The sequence below is a fragment of the Podarcis cretensis genome (genome assembly GCF_951804945.1).
Source record: "Podarcis cretensis genome assembly, chromosome: 10".
In the NCBI taxonomy this organism is placed as follows: domain Eukaryota; kingdom Metazoa; phylum Chordata; class Lepidosauria; order Squamata; family Lacertidae; genus Podarcis; species Podarcis cretensis.
Window position 1 is genome coordinate 29,890,481 of NC_137179.1, and position 20,538 is coordinate 29,911,018.

General features: G+C 42.6%; 1 protein-coding gene across 3 annotated transcripts; it reads left to right on the top strand.

Moving 5' to 3' along the window:
• The first annotated feature begins 3,683 nt into the window (after positions 1-3,683).
• Positions 3,684-18,882, top strand: EIF3L (eukaryotic translation initiation factor 3 subunit L). 3 transcript variants are annotated; one of them, XM_079993505.1, is made up of 13 exons: positions 3,684-3,836; positions 4,435-4,483; positions 5,825-6,035; positions 6,680-6,759; positions 7,715-7,776; positions 7,954-8,023; positions 8,530-8,603; positions 9,286-9,457; positions 11,205-11,359; positions 12,237-12,407; positions 15,520-16,017; positions 17,319-17,399; positions 18,659-18,882. In XM_079993505.1, exons 1-13 carry the CDS (start codon positions 3,807-3,809, stop codon positions 18,695-18,697), a joined length of 1,692 nt encoding a protein of 563 aa, XP_079849631.1. In that variant the 5' UTR covers positions 3,684-3,806; the 3' UTR covers positions 18,698-18,882. The 3 variants fall into 3 exon arrangements, with proteins under 3 accessions (XP_079849631.1, XP_079849632.1, XP_079849633.1); XM_079993506.1 differs by lacking the exons at positions 17,319-17,399; positions 18,659-18,882 and adding an exon at positions 16,401-16,420 and having other exon boundaries at positions 15,520-16,045; XM_079993507.1 differs by lacking the exons at positions 3,684-3,836; positions 4,435-4,483; positions 6,680-6,759 and having other exon boundaries at positions 5,826-6,035.
• Positions 18,883-20,538: the final 1,656 nt, after the last annotated feature.

Genomic DNA, 20,538 nt, shown 5'->3' on the forward strand with positions numbered 1-20,538 from the left:
TGTTCCTTTTGTTGCACTTTTCACATGTAGGAATCCACAATGATTTGCATTATACAGCAAGGTTAAAATACCCTTTCGCTTTCTCCCTTAAAAAAACCTATTTTTGCCCCATTTCAGAAATGCTTTCAAAGCAATTGCAGCAGAAAGAAGCCGTAAGGTACATTCCTGGGCCTTTGCTTGTGCAAATTCAACCGGTAAAGTTTTTAACATTGCGACATTTCTATCTGCAGAATTGCTGCCTGCCATGATGTATTTAAAAACACCATCAGGGGGTGGGGGAAGTGATCTTCTTGTCAAGTTTCTTTCATACTGTGACAGGAATTTTGAGGTCTTCGATATATGTTAAATGTTCATAAGTGTACCAACCAAGCACGTACATAGATCAGCACAGGAAGACCGACCTGAAACCATTTTGATTACCAAAATGACCAAATGTTTTCCCTGCAAGCAGGGAAGGGGGGGTCAGGGAGCCTTTCCATTGTCTCAGGAATTGAGTAATCAGCATTTTAATGGGAGACAGACTATCAGGAAATGCAATCAGATAACCTGGCAAACTGGAAAAACAACATTCAAATTTCTGTTTTAGACCACCTTTTCTGTGATGTAGGTATGTGGGGGGTGGCCCTGGGTTACACCCCTTCTGTGCTGTATGTATGATGTATGGAGCGGTGCTCTTGAGCTCCAGGGCAGGGAATTTTAAATGTCTATATAAGGCCTTGTGCGCCATTGTTCTGGGTTCCTCCTCCCTCCTGCGTGTGGTGAGTGAGGACCCTGTTGCAACAGATCAATAAAGATCAGGCTTACTGGCTGCTTTGCTTCTCAGTATTCTCTGGCTGGCCTCTGTTATTTTCTCCTCCAAATGGGGAACCTACGTAAGGACTCTATATGGACTCTTGGATACCCCATATGGGAAAAAGGGCAGATTTTTGTTTTACAGCAATACTTTTTAGTGATAAAGAACATGGCTATTTGAAAATACTAGAACGAAAGTGAACCAAGGGGTGGCTAACACCGGAACCTCCAAGAGGTTTTTGTGGTCTCCAATACCTTCCAAAATTTGTTTTTTGGTGTGTTTTTTTTTTAAGTATCTTGTGGGTCCCAGCACTATGATCACCATGTTTTGCTTAAAGGATTTTTGTGGCCATTCCAGTGACCCCAATAGATTCCCTGCTGTAATAACGTTTAACCTGATTGGCTTTCTTTCTTTACATTAATTTTTCTTTCTAGAGCAGTAACTATGTTAACTCGGCACCTTGATACTAAATTTAATTGTCATGCTGTCATTAATAAATGCATTATTCTTTTAAGATGTCACGGGGCTCTCTTCTTTCATATTTATACTGCTCTTGTCCCACACATGGCGGGTCTTGCCAGCTGCCATTGGAAACCAGAAGTTTGATCAGAGAACTATTTTGACTAGGCCGGGAGTCGGACGGTGCTCAACCAAAGTAGATTTCCTTTACGCGTGAGGCCTTCGCTCGACTGTTGTAAATAAAAAATATGCCCTTTTCCCTTATGGGGTATCCAAGAGCCCATATAGAGTCCTTACATAGGTTCCCTATTGGTAGGAGAAAATAACAGAGGCCAACCAGAGAATATTGAGAAGCAAAGCAGCTAGTAAGCTTGATCTTTATTGATCTGTTGCAACAGGGTGCTCCCCTCACCCACAGGAGAGGAGGAGGAGGACCCCGAAAAATAGTGTGTGCAAGGCCTTATAAAGACTTTTGAAATTCCCATCCTGTAGATCAAGACCACCCCCAGAAACATTATGCATTCATCACGGAAGGGGTGTAACCTAAGACCACCCCTCAGATAAGGCAATCTAAAACAGAACATTTGCATGTTGTTTTCTCCTGTCGCTTTGTTTATTTCCTGTCTGGCAGGTTACTTGATTGGATTTCTTGGGGAGCCTGGGCAGTCTTTTGTAATGATAAGGCTCACACCCTTATTCAAACAAAGATTAAGACAGGATTTGTGAAGGAAGAGACAATGGGGAGGCTTTTCCATTTTGACCATGCAGAGAAACATTTGCTCAGTTTAGGAATCAAAATGGTTCCAGGTTGGCTTTCCTGTGCTGATCTATGTACGTGTGGTTATGAACGTTGCCATATATCTAAGAACATAAAATTCCTATCACATGACCACTCCCGAAATGACGAGAAAACAAGGAGAGGATTGACACCTGCAACAGCCAATGGTGATCCAAATCAATTTTAGTCCATTCTTTTATAATTGCCCTGCAAGAATGGCGCTACTGAAAAGTCGGGGTGACAACTAGGATCCCACGACGTAATCAGACAGTATCGTTTGCCTGTTTTATAACCACTCGATTAGATGGCTTTAAATGGGGATGGGCCAAATCTATGCTGGATGAGTAAATTTATGGCCATCTTTACAACAAGGCAATGGAGCCTCCAGCTTCAGAGACAGTGTACCTCTAAATGTCTGTGAAATAAATAAATTAAGGTCTTATGTATATAATAAAGGTAAAGGTACCCCTGCCCGTACGGGCCAGTCTTGACAGACTGGGGTTGTGTGCCCATCTCACTTAAGAGGCCAGGGGCCAGCGCTGTCTGGAGACACTTCCGGGTCACGTGGCCAGCGTGACATTGCTGCTCTGGCGAGCCAGAGCCGCACACGGAAACGCCGTTTACCTTCCCGCTGGTAAGCGGTCCCTATTTATCTACTTGCACCCGGAGGTGCTTTCGAACTGCTAGGTTGGCAGGCGCTGGGACCGAGCAGCGGGGATTCGAACCGCCGACCTTTCGATCGGCAAGTCCTAGGCGCTGTATATAATGTATATAATAAAGGTTCATAAATGTACCAAGCAAACACATACATAGATATATGGGCCAAATGTCTGAAGCTGCACAGGAGAGCAGCCATGGAGCCATTTTGACTCCCAGGCTGACCAGGTGTTTTCTCTGCAAGGTCAAATGGAGGAGCCTCCCCATTGTCTTTTCCTTCACAAATCCTGTTTTAAGGGTATGTCTGTGTATGAATAGGGTGACCCTGTGACTTGGCTCAGGAACTAAGTACTTATCATTACAAAAGACTGGCCAGGTTCCCCAGGGTATCAATCCAGTAAACATTAACAGGTAAATTGCCAGACAGGAGGTAAACAACCCACTCAGATTATGAGGTAAACAACCCACTCATATTTCTGCTTTAGACCGCCCTTTCTGTGATGTAGGTATGATGTTTCTGGGGGTGGTCTTTGACTCCAAGGTGGGCAATTTACCTTGGTTCTGGGTCCTCCTCCTTCTCCTGCGTGTGAAGGGGGCACCCTGTTGCAACAGCTCAAAAAAGATCAGGCTTAGAAGCTGCTTTGCTTCTCAATATTCTCTGGTTGGCCTGTTTTTTCCTCCGACCGATGGAGAACCTACAAAGGACTCTATAAGAGCAGATTTTTCGTTTATTACATCTGATACCTTGTGAGAAACAAGATGTTTCTCACCAGTATTCCTGGATCTGGTTGGTGGCCACTGGGAATAGGATACCGCGCTAAATGCGCCTTTCGGTCTTTTCCAATAGCACTCTCCTCATTCTTTTAACCCCTCTCGTGCCAAATATGCGCCAGCGGGGCTCATCCTCAGTCGTGCTGCGCCACAACAATCTGCGTCAACAAACCGCGCTTAAACCGAACCGCTTCAGCCAATATTCAGCGAACACCCGGAGTACTTCCGTCGACGGTTTCCGGTCGGCACCGGAAGTAGCGCGGGTTGCTGACCGGAGCTCTTTCTCTGCCGCAACGCTCCCTCCCTGACGGTGTGCGTTCCTCTCGCCTTCGCTCCGAAAGCCTCGCCATGTCCTACCCGGCGGAGGATTACGAAGAGGTACCGGCCTCGCCTGCTCACTCCCCACCCGGGGTTTTGGTCGGCGGGTGGAAATAACTCGCCTGGCCGGCCTTGGGGGTGCGAGGGCAGCCTAGCTGGCCTTGGGAGGCAGCGAGGGTGGTTTTTGTCGGGCGGCCGAGCAGCCCCAGGAAGGCGAGGCCGTGGTGTGTCGCCTTCTGGTTAGCTGGCCGTCCGCATCTGAGTAGGGAAAGGGCAAAGCATCTTATGGGTGTGTCGGGTGCAGGGCTGGATTTAGGTTTGATGAGGCCCTAAGCTACTGAAGGTAATGGGGGCCCTTTATATGTCCGGCTGTCCTTTGTTAACAACAAATTGACGCTGTTTTTCGTGTTGAATGTATGCTATATGGTAATTTATGGACCTAATAGGTCCATACACAAAACAAGACACTGTTGCTGTATGTAGATTTGATTTGATTTTATATTTTGGAAATGTACATCCAGGTATTTTTCCCTTTTAAGTTTTTTGCCCCCCCCCCGCCCCCCGAGAGACTGAGGCCCCAAGCTATAGCTTGTTTAGCTTATACATAAATCCGACAGTGGTCAGGTGTGTTGATATTCTGGTCTTTCTCTGTTTTCAGGGCTCATATGATCCCTATACTTATCCAGGGGAGTATGATATGCACACAGGTGAGTCCTTTCGTTCTTATTTTATTTGTTTAAAATATGGTGGTCTGCTCTTCATCAGTACTGATGCTAAATTGTAAGATCTTTTGGGGTTAACCCCCCCCCCTTTTAAAGAATGTTTTTGTTATTTTCTCATCTCAGACTGTAGTATGACAACCACCAAAATCTGGGATTTTTAAACACCAGGAAACACTAGACTAGAAACAAATAAGCAGAGGAGAAGGTTAACCCATCACCCACTCCTTTATTAAAAATCCTGAGTAGACAAATATATGTCTTCACTTGGTGCCAAAATGGAAATGTAACAGGAGGGCAGTCCACAAACAGGGTGCTGCTTTTGAAAAAGTGTCAATATGGAATGAGCCCCGCCCCCCCCCCAATGCCTGGAGTACCAAGAAGACACAGGGACCTTGCCCACTCCCAATGCAAAATGGATGCACTACACAAGATGTTTCCATGATACATTAGGGACATTGTGGTATATGCACAGGCCAGAACTTTAATAAAAGAAGGGAGTGCTGTACAAAAGTTGCTAAGCGAATTTTACCAGCAGCAAGTGCTGCATCATAATTCTACAACATTGTTTGGAATTTTCTGTTTTGGGCCACTATTAAAAGAACCAAACATTTTCCTGGGTTGAATTTGACAACCCCGTGGAAAGGTTAGATAAAGCACTTTTCTGATTAAGATTTGTATTATCCCTGACTATTGTCAGGGATAATTCCCTGATGGAAATTGTAACCCAACATCTGGAGCACCATTAATTCCTCATCCCTGAGGTTATTGATGGAGGGTCCTCCCTACTTTTCTACCCTCAATGTTGTCCTCCTCTATTAGTAGTAATTAATAGGAAAATCTTGACAGAGCAAAGTAACTATTAAACTTTTACTGAATTTGTATTCTCATATTTTATTTGGGATGAGAGGGATTAACTTGAGTTATATCTATTTACCAAATTAATGTATTGAGACATAATTTTTTTCTTTTTAGTAAACTTTTTTTTGTTTGTTATTTGTTTGTACGATCTTGCTGTTCCTGGATTCCAGTATTCTTTTATGTAATGTGCATGGATGTTTGGAAATTAAGCATGTAAAGTAATTATGAAGGGAAGTGGGGTTCTAAGTGCCAAGTGCTTTTGAAGGTTGGAGTACTGTTTCCTATTAATCTACATCAAAAGTGGGGAAACTGTAGCCCTCCATGTGTTGTTGGACTCCAATTTCCATCAGCCCCAGCTAGCATGACGATTGGCAGACATTATGGGACTCTGAGTTCAACAGCATCTGGAATGCCACCTTGTTCTACATCTTCCTATTCTAATATTCTTTCATCTCTTCTGTCTCACAGGAGATCCAAAACAGGATCTTGCCTATGAAAGACAGTATGAGCAGCAAACCTATCAAGTGATTCCTGAGGTGATAAAAAACTTTATCCAGTATTTTCACAAGACTGTGTCTGACTTGATTGACCAGAAAGTGTATGAGCTTCAGGCCAGTCGTGTATCTAGTGATGTTATTGATCAGAAGGTTTATGAGATCCAAGACATCTATGAAAACAGGTAAGATTCAGTTTTCTCAGGGAAGTATGAAGTTTGCAAATATATATGTCTTGTGGTATCATCAAGTCCCTCACATCAACACCTGTAAGAGAATGAATAATTCATGGGACAAAAATGCACAGCAGTTGCCTTGTTTATAAATTCTGGGAAGTTAGCTGAGGTTTGTGTAGGAAGTTGGTTTATATTGTTGGTCCAGTCATGCAACTAGCCTAGTTCTGTTTATTTTGGCAAAACATATCAGGGAGTGGCTGTCCAAGATCTCTGGCAGATTGTTTTCTAAGCCATAATGCTGAGGATCTTTTTAAGCAGAGATGCTTGGGGTTGAACCTGGGGGTTTCTGTGCTGCAGAGCTATAGTCCTTACAGAAGAAGACTTTTTTCATTCCATTCTGAAGGGGGTTCTTCAGGTCTCACCAACAGACATGTGTAAATGAAAAGTCTTGCTATTGCTGTCTATAGATGGTAGATTTCTTTCTCACAGCAAATCAGTAATCCATTTTTACATATGCTTGATTTAAAAAATTTGAAAAAGCAATGCGAGTTGCAGCAGCAATGTCTTAATGACTATTGACCATGTTATGTCTTGGTTTCTTTAGTACTGATGAGTGAGGCACTTGATTTACTAAACATTTCTGTGTGTTGCAGTTGGACCAAACTGACAGAAAGATTCTTTAAAAACACACCATGGCCAGAGGCAGAGGCTATTGCACCGCAGGTTGGAAATGGTAAGTATTTTCATTTCCCTTGGTCAGCTTAATAAGGAAAAGTAATGGGGAGCTTGTGGCCCTCCAGAACTGATGGAGCTCTGGAGGGCTGCAGGTTCTATTATCACTTCCTTAAGGTAAAGACTCATTGTGGCCATTGTCATACATTGGAATAGTTAACCTATTATTAAAAATAAATAGAAATGGAACCATGACAGTTTGGGCATTTGCAGTGAGCTGAAGCAAGCTTTACTTACTCTGTGCTGCATTTTCACCTCGGCCCCCACTTATGCTTGGAAATGCTTAGTTGTGTTTGACATCTGTGATACGGTTATTCTGTATTGTAATGGCCAATTGGCCGACAATTTAACTGCAAAACGTTAGATTGGGGAGGTGGCAGGAAAAGAGACCAAAGGCATCTGCACTATGTAATCTAGATACTTACGACCACCATTGTGTGGGTTCTAAGAAACTTGTTTCTGCTTGGTTACAAAGGAGCCTTTAGATTATGTCTAGATCCTTTAGTATTGTAGATTCCTACTTCTTTCATAAATGTCTGAGCGCAGAGAAGAGAGTTTTTAATAGATGGTAATTTTGAGAGAAACACTTTCCTCTCTTTTTCATCATGATACTTTATTTCCCCAAGCTTTATTCTGTTACGTTCCTACTGCACCTTTTCAGTCGTATTACTGCTGTTGATTGGAAAGGTTTATGCATCTAGATGTGGTTTTGATCTTGTTTGGTTGTTCTGTATCAGCCTTCACCAACTTGGAGTCCTCCAAATATTTTGGATTTTTTGTTGTTACTGTCGTTATCATTATTATCACCTTTTCCCCCAATGGGACCCGCCTGCCATCAGCCCCAGCCAAGTTGGTGAGCAGCAGGTTGGCAAAAGCTGTCTGAAATTGAATCAATTCTTTGGGTGAAAAAAATAGGATGCAAATATTTTAAATAATATATCTATTTTTTCTTGAAGATGCTGTCTTCCTGATTTTGTACAAGGAGCTGTATTATAGACACATCTATGCTAAAGTCAGTGTAAGTACCGTGATGAAAAGTGAATTGACTTATTCAGTTGCTTATCCACTTTGAATCCCTGGGTTGTCTTGATTTGGGCATATCATTAGGTGAGATGCTCAGCTAGTATTTGAAGCCCAGAAAATTAAACTTCTAAGCTATATACCATCTCAACTCTGATTCTTTTTTTAATTACAGGGTGGTCCATCTTTGGAACAGAGATTTGAGTCATATTACAACTACTGCAATCTATTCAACTATATTCTCAGTGAGTTCCTAGAATCTGTATATATAACTTCTTTATTCTACTGTAAAAGAGAAAACAAGGATAATTTATATACCAGGGTGTGTTTAATCAACCTAGAATGCTATTCTGCCCGCGCACAAAATAATGTTGGTGGCTGTTTAGCTGAACTTTTCTGTCCAGCAGATCCTTTTATGTTTAATCCACCTCACCCACTCACACATACTGAAAGCAATGGGGGCAGTTAGCTATGTCACCTCAAGTAAGGTACAACTAAGGACCTAAATTGGGCCCCTCTTGGGGGAACAGAGCAGCTGTGGATCCATAGCCAGCTCTGCTGCGCCCCAGAACGCCCTGTTGTGAAGCACTATTCTTTCTACCACTTGTGGGAATACCACTGACGGTAGCTTTTCATCTGCCAGTTTCTCTGTGCATGCAGGTTGCTCCCTTCAGCAGACAGCATCAAGGGGGTTTGATTGCTCTTTCAGTCTCTGAAGCGCTATAAATTCTTTGTGAATGTTCTTCTCTAGATGCAGATGGACCAGCTCCCTTGGAACTGCCCAACCAGTGGCTCTGGGATATCATAGATGAATTCATCTATCAGGTGCAGTAGCTTCAAGTTTGAAAGTCACAAGAAATAGAAACCTGGCTATAGTCAACTGGAAAGTGTGTGCACCAGGCAATATGGGCTCAGGACTTCTCAATGAGGGTTATGTACTTTCTTATTTTGCTTGGCTCTTAATACTTCCGAGACATCTGATTGAAGCTGCAATCTTATATACACTTTCCCTGGGAGTAAGTTCTGCTGAACTCAAGAAGCCTACTTCTAAACAGACATAGGCTTGGACAGACTCTTGCATAGCTTACATGTTTTCTGTATCTAGAATCTGATTTTCTTTGATACAGAATGTGAATATATTGAACAAAAAATGACTTAAGTGAATTTCTAGCTGCTTTGGGTGTGAGATTTTTACTTAAAGCTGGAATTTGATTCCATGCTGTTTTCCCCAATCCTCCATTCTTGTAGCCACCATTTGACTTCTGGGTGAAGAAACCTCAGGGAGTTTTTTTTCTTGCTCAAATTGCTCGTCTTTAAAATACCATTTAGTTAGAGACCTCTGTTATTTGGGCATGCATGTTAATTAATTGCCTTACCTCCAGCCTTGCTCTGGGAAACTCCTTTATTTATTTGGGATTTGTATTCTGTCTCTATGCACAAACTGTTGGAGGTGAACATAAATAATGACCCAGTTTTCTCCAACATTGTTCTCTGTATTCCTTCACAGTTCCAGTCCTTCAGTCAGTACCGCTGCAAGACAGCCAAGAAGTCAGATGAAGAAATTGATTTCTTGCGTTCAAACCCCAAGATCTGGAATGTCCACAGCGTTCTCAATGTGCTGCATTCCCTGGTGGACAAATCCAACATCAATCGGCAACTAGAGGTCTACACTAGTGGAGGTAAGAAGGAATCAAAGGTGCATGTTAGAGAGAATAGAAGTGGATCCAGGTTGTGGTGTGAAGGCACATGAAGAACCATGTATTCACCACAATGTGTTGGTTTCCATGATCAAGGAAAGGCAAGATATAAATAGATTAAATAATAAAACAAAGCCTTATTCCCTGAGTTCCTGCCTGACTGGAAACCTGCAGAGGCTGTAAGTTCTCTTGTATAAAACCAGCTCTGCATGTTCTCTACAAGTAACATAATTTGTTGTGGTTTTATCCTCCAATACCTTTATTAGTATTCTTTCTGCAGAATCCTATCACTGAGAGGCTTTGAGCTATAGCTCTCCTTATCTATGTGATAGGTGCAGTTTAATCCGCAAGCCTGTTAAGCTAATTCTATCCTGCTCACTTTATTTACATGAAGCTAAATAGTCTTAAATCTAATGCTTGGGTTTAGCCAGTGTGTAGATTAGCCAGGAGGGAAACTGCATTTTGAATATACAGTGGTACCTCGGGTTACATGCGCTTCAGGTTACAGACTCCGCTAACCCAGAAATATTATCTCGGGTTAAGAACTTTGCTTCAGGATGAGAACAGAAATCGTGCCCCAGCGGTGTGGCGGCAGCAGGAGGCCCCATTAGCTAAAACGGGGCTTCAGGTTAAGAACAGTTTCAGGTTAAGAACGGACCTCCGGAACGAATTAAGTACTTAACCCGAGGTACCACTGTATTTGTTTTGTTTTGTAGGTCGTTTAATCAAACATGAGTCTTAGCAGTTTACATAATAGTATAAGATACTCATTTTTAAAAAAACAAAAAAGCAGACTATAAATGATAAGATGAAAAACAAATATACATAAAACAATCAACAGTTCATAAAAACAATTTACTAGTGGTAAATTACTTCAGTTGAATTGGTGAACTGCATGCTTGAGATTTCATAATATGGATTATTTTCATTCCAATGCATTTATAGTGCAGTTTTAAGCAGGTTTACTCAGAAGTAAGTCTTGCTGAGTTCAGTGAGCTTACTGAGTGCCTAACCATGTCTTCTCAGAAGTAGTTGGATTGAATTTAATGGGGTTTACTTCCAAGTAAGTGAGGTTAGGGCTGCAGCCTTAGGTTGTAATTCAAGGTGGGGAAGCTGTGGCCTTCCAGATGCTGTGGGACTCTGGTCCATCCACCCTTGTCTACATGGTCTATATCAAGGATGATGGGATTTTTAGTCCATCAACACCTGGAAGCCCACCGGTTTCCCACTCCTGACATTATACTTGAAAGTAATCCCAACTGAAACCATTGGTTTTATTTCTGAATAAAAATAAATCAGGCTCTTTGTTCATTACTCTTACATTTTTATATATGTTGAAACTGAATTTTTTTTACTCCATTTGTGTATACTGATGCAGTAGTGACTGTAAGTACAAAACCAGAGGATGATGCTTATTTCGGATAGATTAATGTGCACAATAGGGATGTTTATTCAGACGGGTGGATCTGATTCTTCTAATGTCTCAGTGGAACTAGTAAATTCTCAAACTCCTGTAAGAGTTCTTAAAACACTTTCAGGTCTTGATCTAGCCTCTACTACCATAGATGAATCCAAATAAACTATTTCTGTATGGAAAGTCTGATCAAGCTGATTATAAAACAACATGTTGAAGGTTGCATTTGGTCTTTTCTCCCCTGTCCTGTTATAGAACGCACAGTAGTACTTTCAAATTCCTATTAAATATGCAAATACTATTTTCCTCCCCTAGGTGACCCTGAGAGTGTAGCTGGAGAGTATGGCCGCCATTCTCTCTATAAGATGTTGGGCTATTTCAGTCTTGTGGGCTTGCTGCGCCTCCATTCACTCCTTGGAGATTACTATCAAGCCATCAAGGTTCTGGAGAACATTGAACTTAACAAGAAGGTAACGGAGCACAGGACTCAAATCCCGCCAGATGCTAGAGCATTAAAATAGAACATTCCTTTTCTCTTGGGTGTTACATTCATTTTTGTTGTTGAGGAATCCTCTGGATTTCATTAGGTTTGAATGCTCTTCTCTCCTATGCTGTCATGTGTGTCAAATATAAATCTCTATTGCCCCATTTAAGTTCTCTGTGTAGAGCCATTTTGTGTAAAATGGAGGGTACTGTGAAAAATCTTTCATTTTCAGTTCCATGCACAATCAAAATTTTGGGTTTTGAGAATCCAGCTCTTCTTAAAAAACCCTTTTTTGCTCTCTAAATTAGAGGTGTATATTTGAAAATATGCAAAGAATCTCCTTCAAAGCATCTGTTTTGTCATTTTCTTTCATTCCCTGAGTTAATATTCTGAAGTACCTGAGTGCTAGGTGTCCTGTTATCTTGGATGTTGTATCCTTTGCACCATGATACTATTTCTGTACTTCTCCAATATTATTCAGAGGACCAAGAGCATGTTTCAGAGAAGGCAAGCTACAAATATGACCTGCCCATTTCTCTATGTTGCCAGTCCTGTTTTCCACCTCAGGAATTACCTGTCCTCTCATATATATATATATATATATATATATATATATATAGCATGCATGTTGTGTACACACAAACATGCTGGTCTCAATAAAAGCAGATAAATCTATAAAAGTGTTAATTGCATTGTCAGCCATTGTGACCAAGTACAATGAATTGAGAACACCACATGGGATCTAACATAAGGAACTTGAGCAGAATCCCTCCACCATATCCTTTGGAAGAAAGCTGTCCTCAGTAGTGCTTGAAAATTATTTTTTTCCTGGCATCTCACTTGAATCGTTTGCCTTCCCCCAGAGTATGTATTCACGAGTGCCAGAGTGCCAGGTTACGACCTATTATTACGTCGGCTTTGCATACCTCATGATGCGACGCTACCAAGATGCCATCCGTGTCTTTGCAAATATCCTCCTGTATATTCAGAGGACCAAGAGCATGTTCCAGAGGACAACCTACAAGTATGAGATGGTAAGGTATCCTGAAGCCATGTGGTAAACAGTTGCTTGTTGCTTCTGTTCCGAGCGCCTTTTCTTGATGCTGTTGATTATTTCCTCCCAGGCATAGACCAGATTTGTACACAATGCTAAACTATTATTTGTTTGAACTTCCATTTGTCCAATTAACTGCAAGTTGTCTCACAAACAAGCAGACAAGTCATGACTTGTTTTTCTAAAGTATGGTTTGTTTTCCAGCTGCCCTTGACTTTTGTAGCATGGTAAGCTGGTGAGGTGGCGCCGGATGGCACTGTGGTCTAAACCACAGAGCCTAGGGCTTGCCGATCAGAAGGTCAGCTGTTCAAATCCCTGCGATGGGGTGAGCTCCTGTTGCTCGGCCCCTGCTCCTGCCAACCTAGCAGTTCAAAAGCATGTCAACGTGCAAGTAGATAAATAGATACTGCCCCGGCGGGAAGGTAAATGCGTTTCCATGCGCTGCTCTGGTTCACCAGCAGCAACTTAGTCATGCTGGCCACATGACCCGGAAGCTGTCTGCGGACCAATGCTGGCTCCCTTGGCCAGTAAAGCGAGATGAGCACCGCAACCCCAGAGTCGTTCGTGACTGGACTTAACGGTCAAGGGTCCCTTTACCTTTTTAAGCTGCTGAGGTAGCCAAACATAGCAGGGTGGGGGAAGGCATATTTTTTGCCAACAAACCATGATGGTTCGTTTTACACGTAGCGCTAAGACATAGTTTATTTAGCTGGGCTGGGTTTGCACATTCAGGCAACCATAGTTAGGCTAAATAAACTATGTCTTAGCGCTATGTGTAAAACAAACTATGCTCCTCTACGTCGAGAGTAATTTAATGCATTGTCTACCCAGACGTAACTCCCATTGTATTTAATTGGACTACACCAGGATCGCTGCTTTATTGTTCTTTCTAACCAGATTATCAAGTTTTATCCCCTTTTTTTTTTTTTAAAAAAAAAGACCATTTTATATTACCTGCAGTTAAGCCTGATTTGGCCACAGACTTACTGGCCTTCCTGGGGACCTATATCTTCATCCAGAAGGCAACGGATTAAATCTTTCAGGAGCCAGTTTCTCCCTGGCTCCTTACTGTCTGCCCCAAATACATCAAAATTAGTCTTCACCTTCAAGGCTTTCTTCTGCTAATCTGACCTTGTCTCTTGTTACATTGCTCACACACTTTCCCCTGCCATTAATACCAGCTGTGATGTTCTCTCTCTGTGTATTCGCACGCGCCCCCCATCCCCACCCCTTCACTGTATTAATCCTCCTTGCAATAGTAGAAGCCAACTTTGAAACAGCTTCATCATTTTGATCTGCCAAAACCGTTGCTCTCTTTACTAATTGTTGAGTTTGTTCTCTGGATCCCTAAAACCAGTAAGTCAGTATTGAGTATCATGGATGATGAATTTTTGGGTGCAATTGTCCCACTAGGGCTTATTTGCAGTGTTTCAGTCAGCTAGCAATGTGTGAGTACAGTGGTGCCCGCAAGACGAACGCCTCACGAGACGGAAAACCCGCTAGACGAAAGGGTTTTCCGTTTTGGAGGCGCTTCGGAAAACAAATTTCCCTATGGGCTTGCTTCGCAAGACGAAAATGTCTTGCGAGTTCCTGCAGGGTTTTTCCCCTCCCCCCCCCCTTTTCCTAAGCCCTAAGCCGCTTATCAGCTGATCCGCTATAAACCGCTAATAGCGCTAATCCGCTAAGCTGTCAATGGGCTTGCTTCGCAAGACGAAAAAACCGCTATACGAAGAGCCTCACGGAATGGATTAATTCCGTCTTGTGAGGCACCACTGTACAATGGCCTTAAACCTCACTGCTTTATACACACTCTTGCTGCTTTATTCTATAGTATTTTAGAAGATTTTATAGTACCTGCAGGACTCGCATCTTCTGCCAAACTCCTCCAGAATGCAGCTGATTAAATCTTTCAGGAGTCAGGGTGCAACTCAACACAGGCCATTCCGCTTCTGGTTATTACCTGTCTCATTGTAGCGGGAAGAGTCTGTTTGGGATGCTATTATCATATCCGTAGGTACTCCAGGTTCTCTGTCCAGAATAAACTGTACAAATTAAACTTGTTTACTAAAATTGCATGTATCAGTAACTTTTGTTTTGAGTGGGGAACTGAAGGGTGAGGAGAGAAGTAATAGAGAGTAAGAATAGGTGGGAAATAGCCAGAGGAAGCTTTCTTGACATCCTCCCCCTCGGACAACATATTTCTAGGCTTCTCCCTGTGGGTTAGTAACATGCTTGTCTTTTATAATAATGCACCATTATATTTGCTTAGGTTCACATAGTAATACTTGTAGAAAATGTTTCAGGTACATTATCTCAGTAGTTTTTACAACAGCCCTGTAGATCAGTATCATTATTCCTGTTCTGCAGCTGGGAGGAAGAGACTCAAAGATTGATTTATTACATTTCTATTCTGGGGAAGAGAGGAATAACAAATTTGCAAAATAATACACTTTATTCTGTGTATTTTATACTAGCAGCCTCATATCCAGCATTGCTCAGAAATTCAAAGAAACCAAAAAAACAGTGCAGTTTTGAAAGGTTCGGTCTGCCATATTGATTCAAAACTGCATCCAATTGTATGCAAACATAAATGCAAATGTGCACTTGGATCTTGGGAACAATCATGCAAAATTTAGTTTCTTAAAATATATGGCAGCTAAGACATATTGAAAACATTTTAAAAACATTAATAACACTTTGAAATCTCTAAATAGTGGCTTACCTAAGGCCACCAAGAGGGTTATGATCCCAAGGCGCTCCTAATTGGCATTTCTGAAGTTGACACTCTTCAGTTACCAGTGTAAGGGCACATAGGCACTATGGAAATGCAGGGTAAGAGTGACTCCATTGCCTGAATCCGTGTAGCGAAATGGCCAATGGCAGCTTTCAGTTTAATCCTGGCAGTTCAGGCTGTGTGCCTTTCTATTCTGTTTTGGTCTCCATGAAAGTTACCTGTCAACTCAAAGCAGGGGTGAGATTTGACTGGAGGCTTCTGTCACTCAGACTTTTGGCCACTGTGCTGCACGAGTCCTTATGTGGAAATTTGAAAATACAGAGTGGAGTGTTTCTATCGAGCTTTCTTTGTGTCGCAGATCAACAAACAAAACGAGCAGATGCACGCCCTGCTGGCCATTGCACTCACCATGTACCCTATGCGCATTGACGAAAGCATCCACCTGCAGCTCCGAGAGAAATACGGGGATAAGATGCTGCGCATGCAGAAAGGCGACCCTCAAGTGTACGAAGAGCTCTTCAGCTATGCCTGCCCCAAGTTCCTCTCCCCTGTGGTCCCCAACTATGACAACGTTCACCCCAACTACCACAAGGAGCCTTTCCTGCAGCAGCTGAAGGTCTTTGCCGATGAGGTCCAGCAGCAGGCCCAGCTTTCTACCATCCGCAGCTTCCTGAAGCTCTACACCACTATGCCGGTTGCCAAGCTAGCCGGCTTCCTGGACCTGACAGAGCAGGAGTTCCGTATCCAGTTGCTCGTCTTCAAACACAAAATGAAGAACCTGGTCTGGACAAGCGGCATCTCTGCCCTGGATGGCGAGTTCCAGTCTGCTTCCGAGGTGGACTTCTACATTGACAAGGTCTGTACGTTCCCACCTGTCTGTTCACGTCTCCCCATCCCTTACGAGAAGCTTTCCGGGTTGGTCAGATTGCATAGGTGACGTGGAGAAGGACCATAACTCAGTGCTAGAGCATCTACCTTGCATGCGAAAGGGCTCTTGTTCCATCTCTGGGGTCTCCAGGTAGGGCTGAGAAAAGCTCTTGTCTGAAAGCCTGGGTTTGCTGCCACTAAGAGTAGGCAAGACAGAGCTAGATGAACTAGTTGTCTAACTTGGTAGAAAGCAGCTTCCTGCAGAGTTCCTAGAGCGCCCATCTCCAGGCAGCCAGAGGTACCTGCTAGGAATGAGCTCTTCACTGCAGAGTTCCTGGAGTGGAAATGAGCTTTAAGCCAGGAGAGGCAGAGGTTAGAGGCTCTCCCAAGAATAGATGCATGCTTTTTAAAAATTCATAGTGCCACCTACTATAGGAGGTACTTTGTTTTTCAGTACCATCAGGCCCCCCCCCTTTCATTCTAAAAGGGACAAAGCTATGAATCTTGTCCCAAAGAGTTCCATTCACTCCCACCTTTAGAAATCAACTACCCTTACTCACCCAGTTTTCTCCATCAGTTCATCTTCTGCAAATGCATCAGATTAAAGGCATATACATTAGTGATTATACACCAGGGATGGGAACCCTGTGGCTCTCCAGATGTTGTTCAACTTTGAGCTCCCATGAACATCTGGAGGGCTATATCCTGATACACCATCACCAAATCAATTCCCATTCTCATATGCTTGGATGAAGTTTCCTAGGGAGAGGGGTGAATACAAGGACAGTTTTCAATGGAGAGAGCATTGATTGAAGCACCCTGTCTTAATACCTGACAGGCTTATCCTTTTCTTCTTTATAAGTATGGGGTAGTATTATGTTTATTTGTGGCATCATAAAACAGTCCGTAGGCAATTTGCAGAAAGTGGGGAATATAGTTATAGTTATAGTTATAGTTATAGTTATAGATATAGATATAGATATAGATATAGAAACAAATCATTGATAGCCACTTGGAATTAATAACACATCAATAATGCATCAACAAAAAATAAACATCACAGTGCTTATGGACCAAGATAGCCAAGTAATCAGATTATTTCAAATGCCTGGGAAAAGATGTAGATCTTATCTGGCACCAAGAAGACGTTCATGTTGGCCTCACTCCTTCAGGAATGAAGGAGCCTATCTGAAAAAATATCCCTAGTTCCAGGCTAGAGTGAACTTCATACGGAGCTGTTGCCTGTTAGCACCCCTGGGCTGTTCCTTACTGTTGCCTATCTCTTGGCAGGACATGATCCACATCGCAGACACAAAGGTTGCTCGTCGCTATGGGGATTTCTTCATTCGCCAGATCCATAAGTTTGAAGAGGTAAGCTACTTGCTGAATGAGCAGGCGAAATATACTTTCGAAACCGTTTGCAAAATTTGATGGGGTGACCTATCTGCACGCTTTCAGCCAGGGTTTGAGGAAGAGCTGTGTCTGTATGTCTCTATCTGTACAGGAGAGAGTGAAATCTAAACAGCATTGCCATGAATGCCAGAAATGAAAACGTAGGTGGCAGCAGTGCCATCTATCTGTGAGTGGAAGGAGTTCTCCCAATGTCACCTACCCTCTTCTGTCTCCTGCTGCTTGCAGGGGGGAACACAGTGTAGTTGTTCCAGCTCTCCCACAGAGGGCACTTCATCACCAGGAGTCCCACCCGAAGGAATGAAAGCTCTATGAAGGGGAAATAGCCATTGTGTTGTTTTGACTCACATGGAGAGTGCCACTTTGAGCTGGGTTAACCGAAAGCACTGAGCACAGCACCACAGATGGAAGAGTGCCCTTCTTGGTAACAGATGGGCATCCTCGGCTGTACTGTGTATTACTTAAACATGTAAGAATAAGGATAAATACAAGATTTGCAGGTGAGCAGTAAGTTAAGGGTTGAATTTTTTTAAGATTGCTAGGTTAGGGATTAGGGAAAGAACTGGAATATGTAGCACAGAATGTCGGAGAGGCAGAGATAGTAGTAGAGTGGTATTTGGCATTCTAAAATGCAGTCCAAGAAAGCAAAAATACGTTGAAGGAAGATTCTGGAGCCATGGGTACAGGTTTTATGCAGCCTACTTCAGTCTGGTTGGCTGCTTCCCAACTGCAAGAATATGGACAGGGCATGATTTTGTTTAAGACTGGGCATATGAACACTAGGGTAGGGGTGGGGAGCCTATGGCCCTCCAGATTTTTGGATTATAACTCTGAGTATCCCTGTTTGCCGGCTCGGGCTGATGGGAATTAAAAGTCCAACAGCACTGGAGGGCCACAAGTTAGCTTAGGGGAGCCTTTTGCTGCCTGTTACTAAATACTAAATTACTCAATATCCTTGCAATCCTTTGCAACTTACGCAGTTATGCAAACTTCTATTTGATGTTCAACTCTTCTGTGTTCTGACCTCAAATCTCTCCATCTTGGTAGGGTCTAAGTGGTTTAATTTTCCCCATGTCTGCACTTGGGATTCTTGCATGGTGCCCAAATCCTTGAGTGAACAATGCATAATTCGGACAGTACCGTGTGTGTGTGTGTGTGTGTGTGTGTTTTCTACCCTGCCCCCAAGAATTCCCTTGTAATTAGATGTCTGTCTCTTTCAGCTGAATCGCACTCTGAAAAAGATGGGCCAAAGACCTTGAAAGTCGTCTTGAACTCGTCATCAACCGCCTGGTTCTTTCTGTTAAGTGGGCAAGCGGGGGGCGGGGAGAGAGAATGAGCTAAGAATTTTGGAATTTTCTGTAGGGTTCTGCAGTTTTTACTTGGATAGCAGACAGATGAGCTCATATAAAAGGACTAAGAAATCTAATTAAATGAGTGAAATATCTCTTGTGTCTCTGGAGTTCTAGTTCATTTGTCCCTTCAGGGGGAGGTGACCAATTTCCTAGCTTCTTTTGATATCTTAACTAAGCCTGTTGAGAGCACCCACTTCCACTCTGTGGGAGGTGTGTCTGGATAGCTGACAGACAGAGCACACATGAGGACACTAAGACAGCCGTCCACTACTTTGAAAAGTGATCCGTAGATGCTGTCCTTTTTTCTTTTTCTTTCTTTTTTTTTAAGAAACAACCAACAATGAAAAGCTTGCACCTGCCCTTTCCCCTGTTGCTTTGTTTCCTAACATAGGAAGGAGACCTGACATGCTGTATACTGTTAAAAGAAAGAGAGGGCTTGGCTATATCTCTCCTAGGCATTTCTAGGCTGTCATGTGAGTTCAATCCAATTTGCTAGAGAGTATTATCCCGATCTCAAGCTATTCACTGCTTACCTTTCAGGGGTGTTACTATCACTAGGTGTCCTTTTGGTAAATGTACGCTAAGCACTGTAACAGTGGATTGTTATGAGTTCTACAGTATCAAAAGGTTTTCAGACTTCTTTGTGTTGTATAGTTCATGCTGAAACTGACAGTTTTTACTGGTCCTTCTTTAAAGAAGTATTTTACAGCAGAAAATATAGCAGCAAAGGTCTAAATGGGCCTTTCAGTTTCCCTTTGTATAAAATAAAAGAACCTGTGGCTGGGGTGCTATCGATGCATACGTGACAGTAACTCCCATTGAACTCATTGGGGTTGATTTCAGAGTACTCATGCGCAGGATCAAGCTGCACAAAGCTATCTTATTTATATTTGAATCCAATGCCAGGATAGCTTTCAGAGTGTAAGTGAGGGCAACAGGTGTTGGGGAAGGCTTATTGCAGTGATGGAACAATGTGCTGAAAGAACCATGAGCACATTGTTCAAGTTAGACTCCTTCCTAATTTCCCCAGCAGGAGCAAGTATGTGAAACTGACTGCAAATAGCTTTCATCCATCCTCTCAGTGTGAGGTTAGCACCTGTTGGAAACCTTGTTTGCATCCTGTAAGAGGCGTCTTATAATGAGCTCTCTTAATGTATATGCTGCAGCCTCCCAAGGTTTTGCTTAAGAGAACTATAAGTAGGCCTATGTTTATCTCTCACTTCAGAGGTTGCCACAGAAGAGCAAAGTTGGATCCTTCTTACAATTTGACATCCAAAGAACCTGCATCTGCTCTCTGTTCCTTTTTCTTAAACATTTTTCATTCCTGGCTGTGGAATAAGGCTTGGTAATGAATGGGTGATGCTTGAAGGCTTTGAAAGCAATTTTGGACAGAACACAATTGTCTGTTTCTAGTTTCTGCCTCCTGTTGAGGGTTTCCTTGTACTGTTTGCTCACCTCCAAAATGGAGGGAGATATCAGAGCCATATAAAACCAGAGTCCTGCAAACTCTGTATTTCACAACTTTGCTGAACACATTTCATATAACTGCTTCTTGCTGCTGTGTGATATTTATTTGGAATGCATGCAGCAACTTTGTACAGTCAGAGAAGACTTAAACCTTCTAGCGTTCTGCATAAGCCTAAATGGTATTAATGGGTGGTTGATGTACGTATTTGCAATGTATGATGACTCTTGACTGAAGGTCCTGTTCATTAGTCTGGGAAGATCTGTTTATATGAATGGGTGTC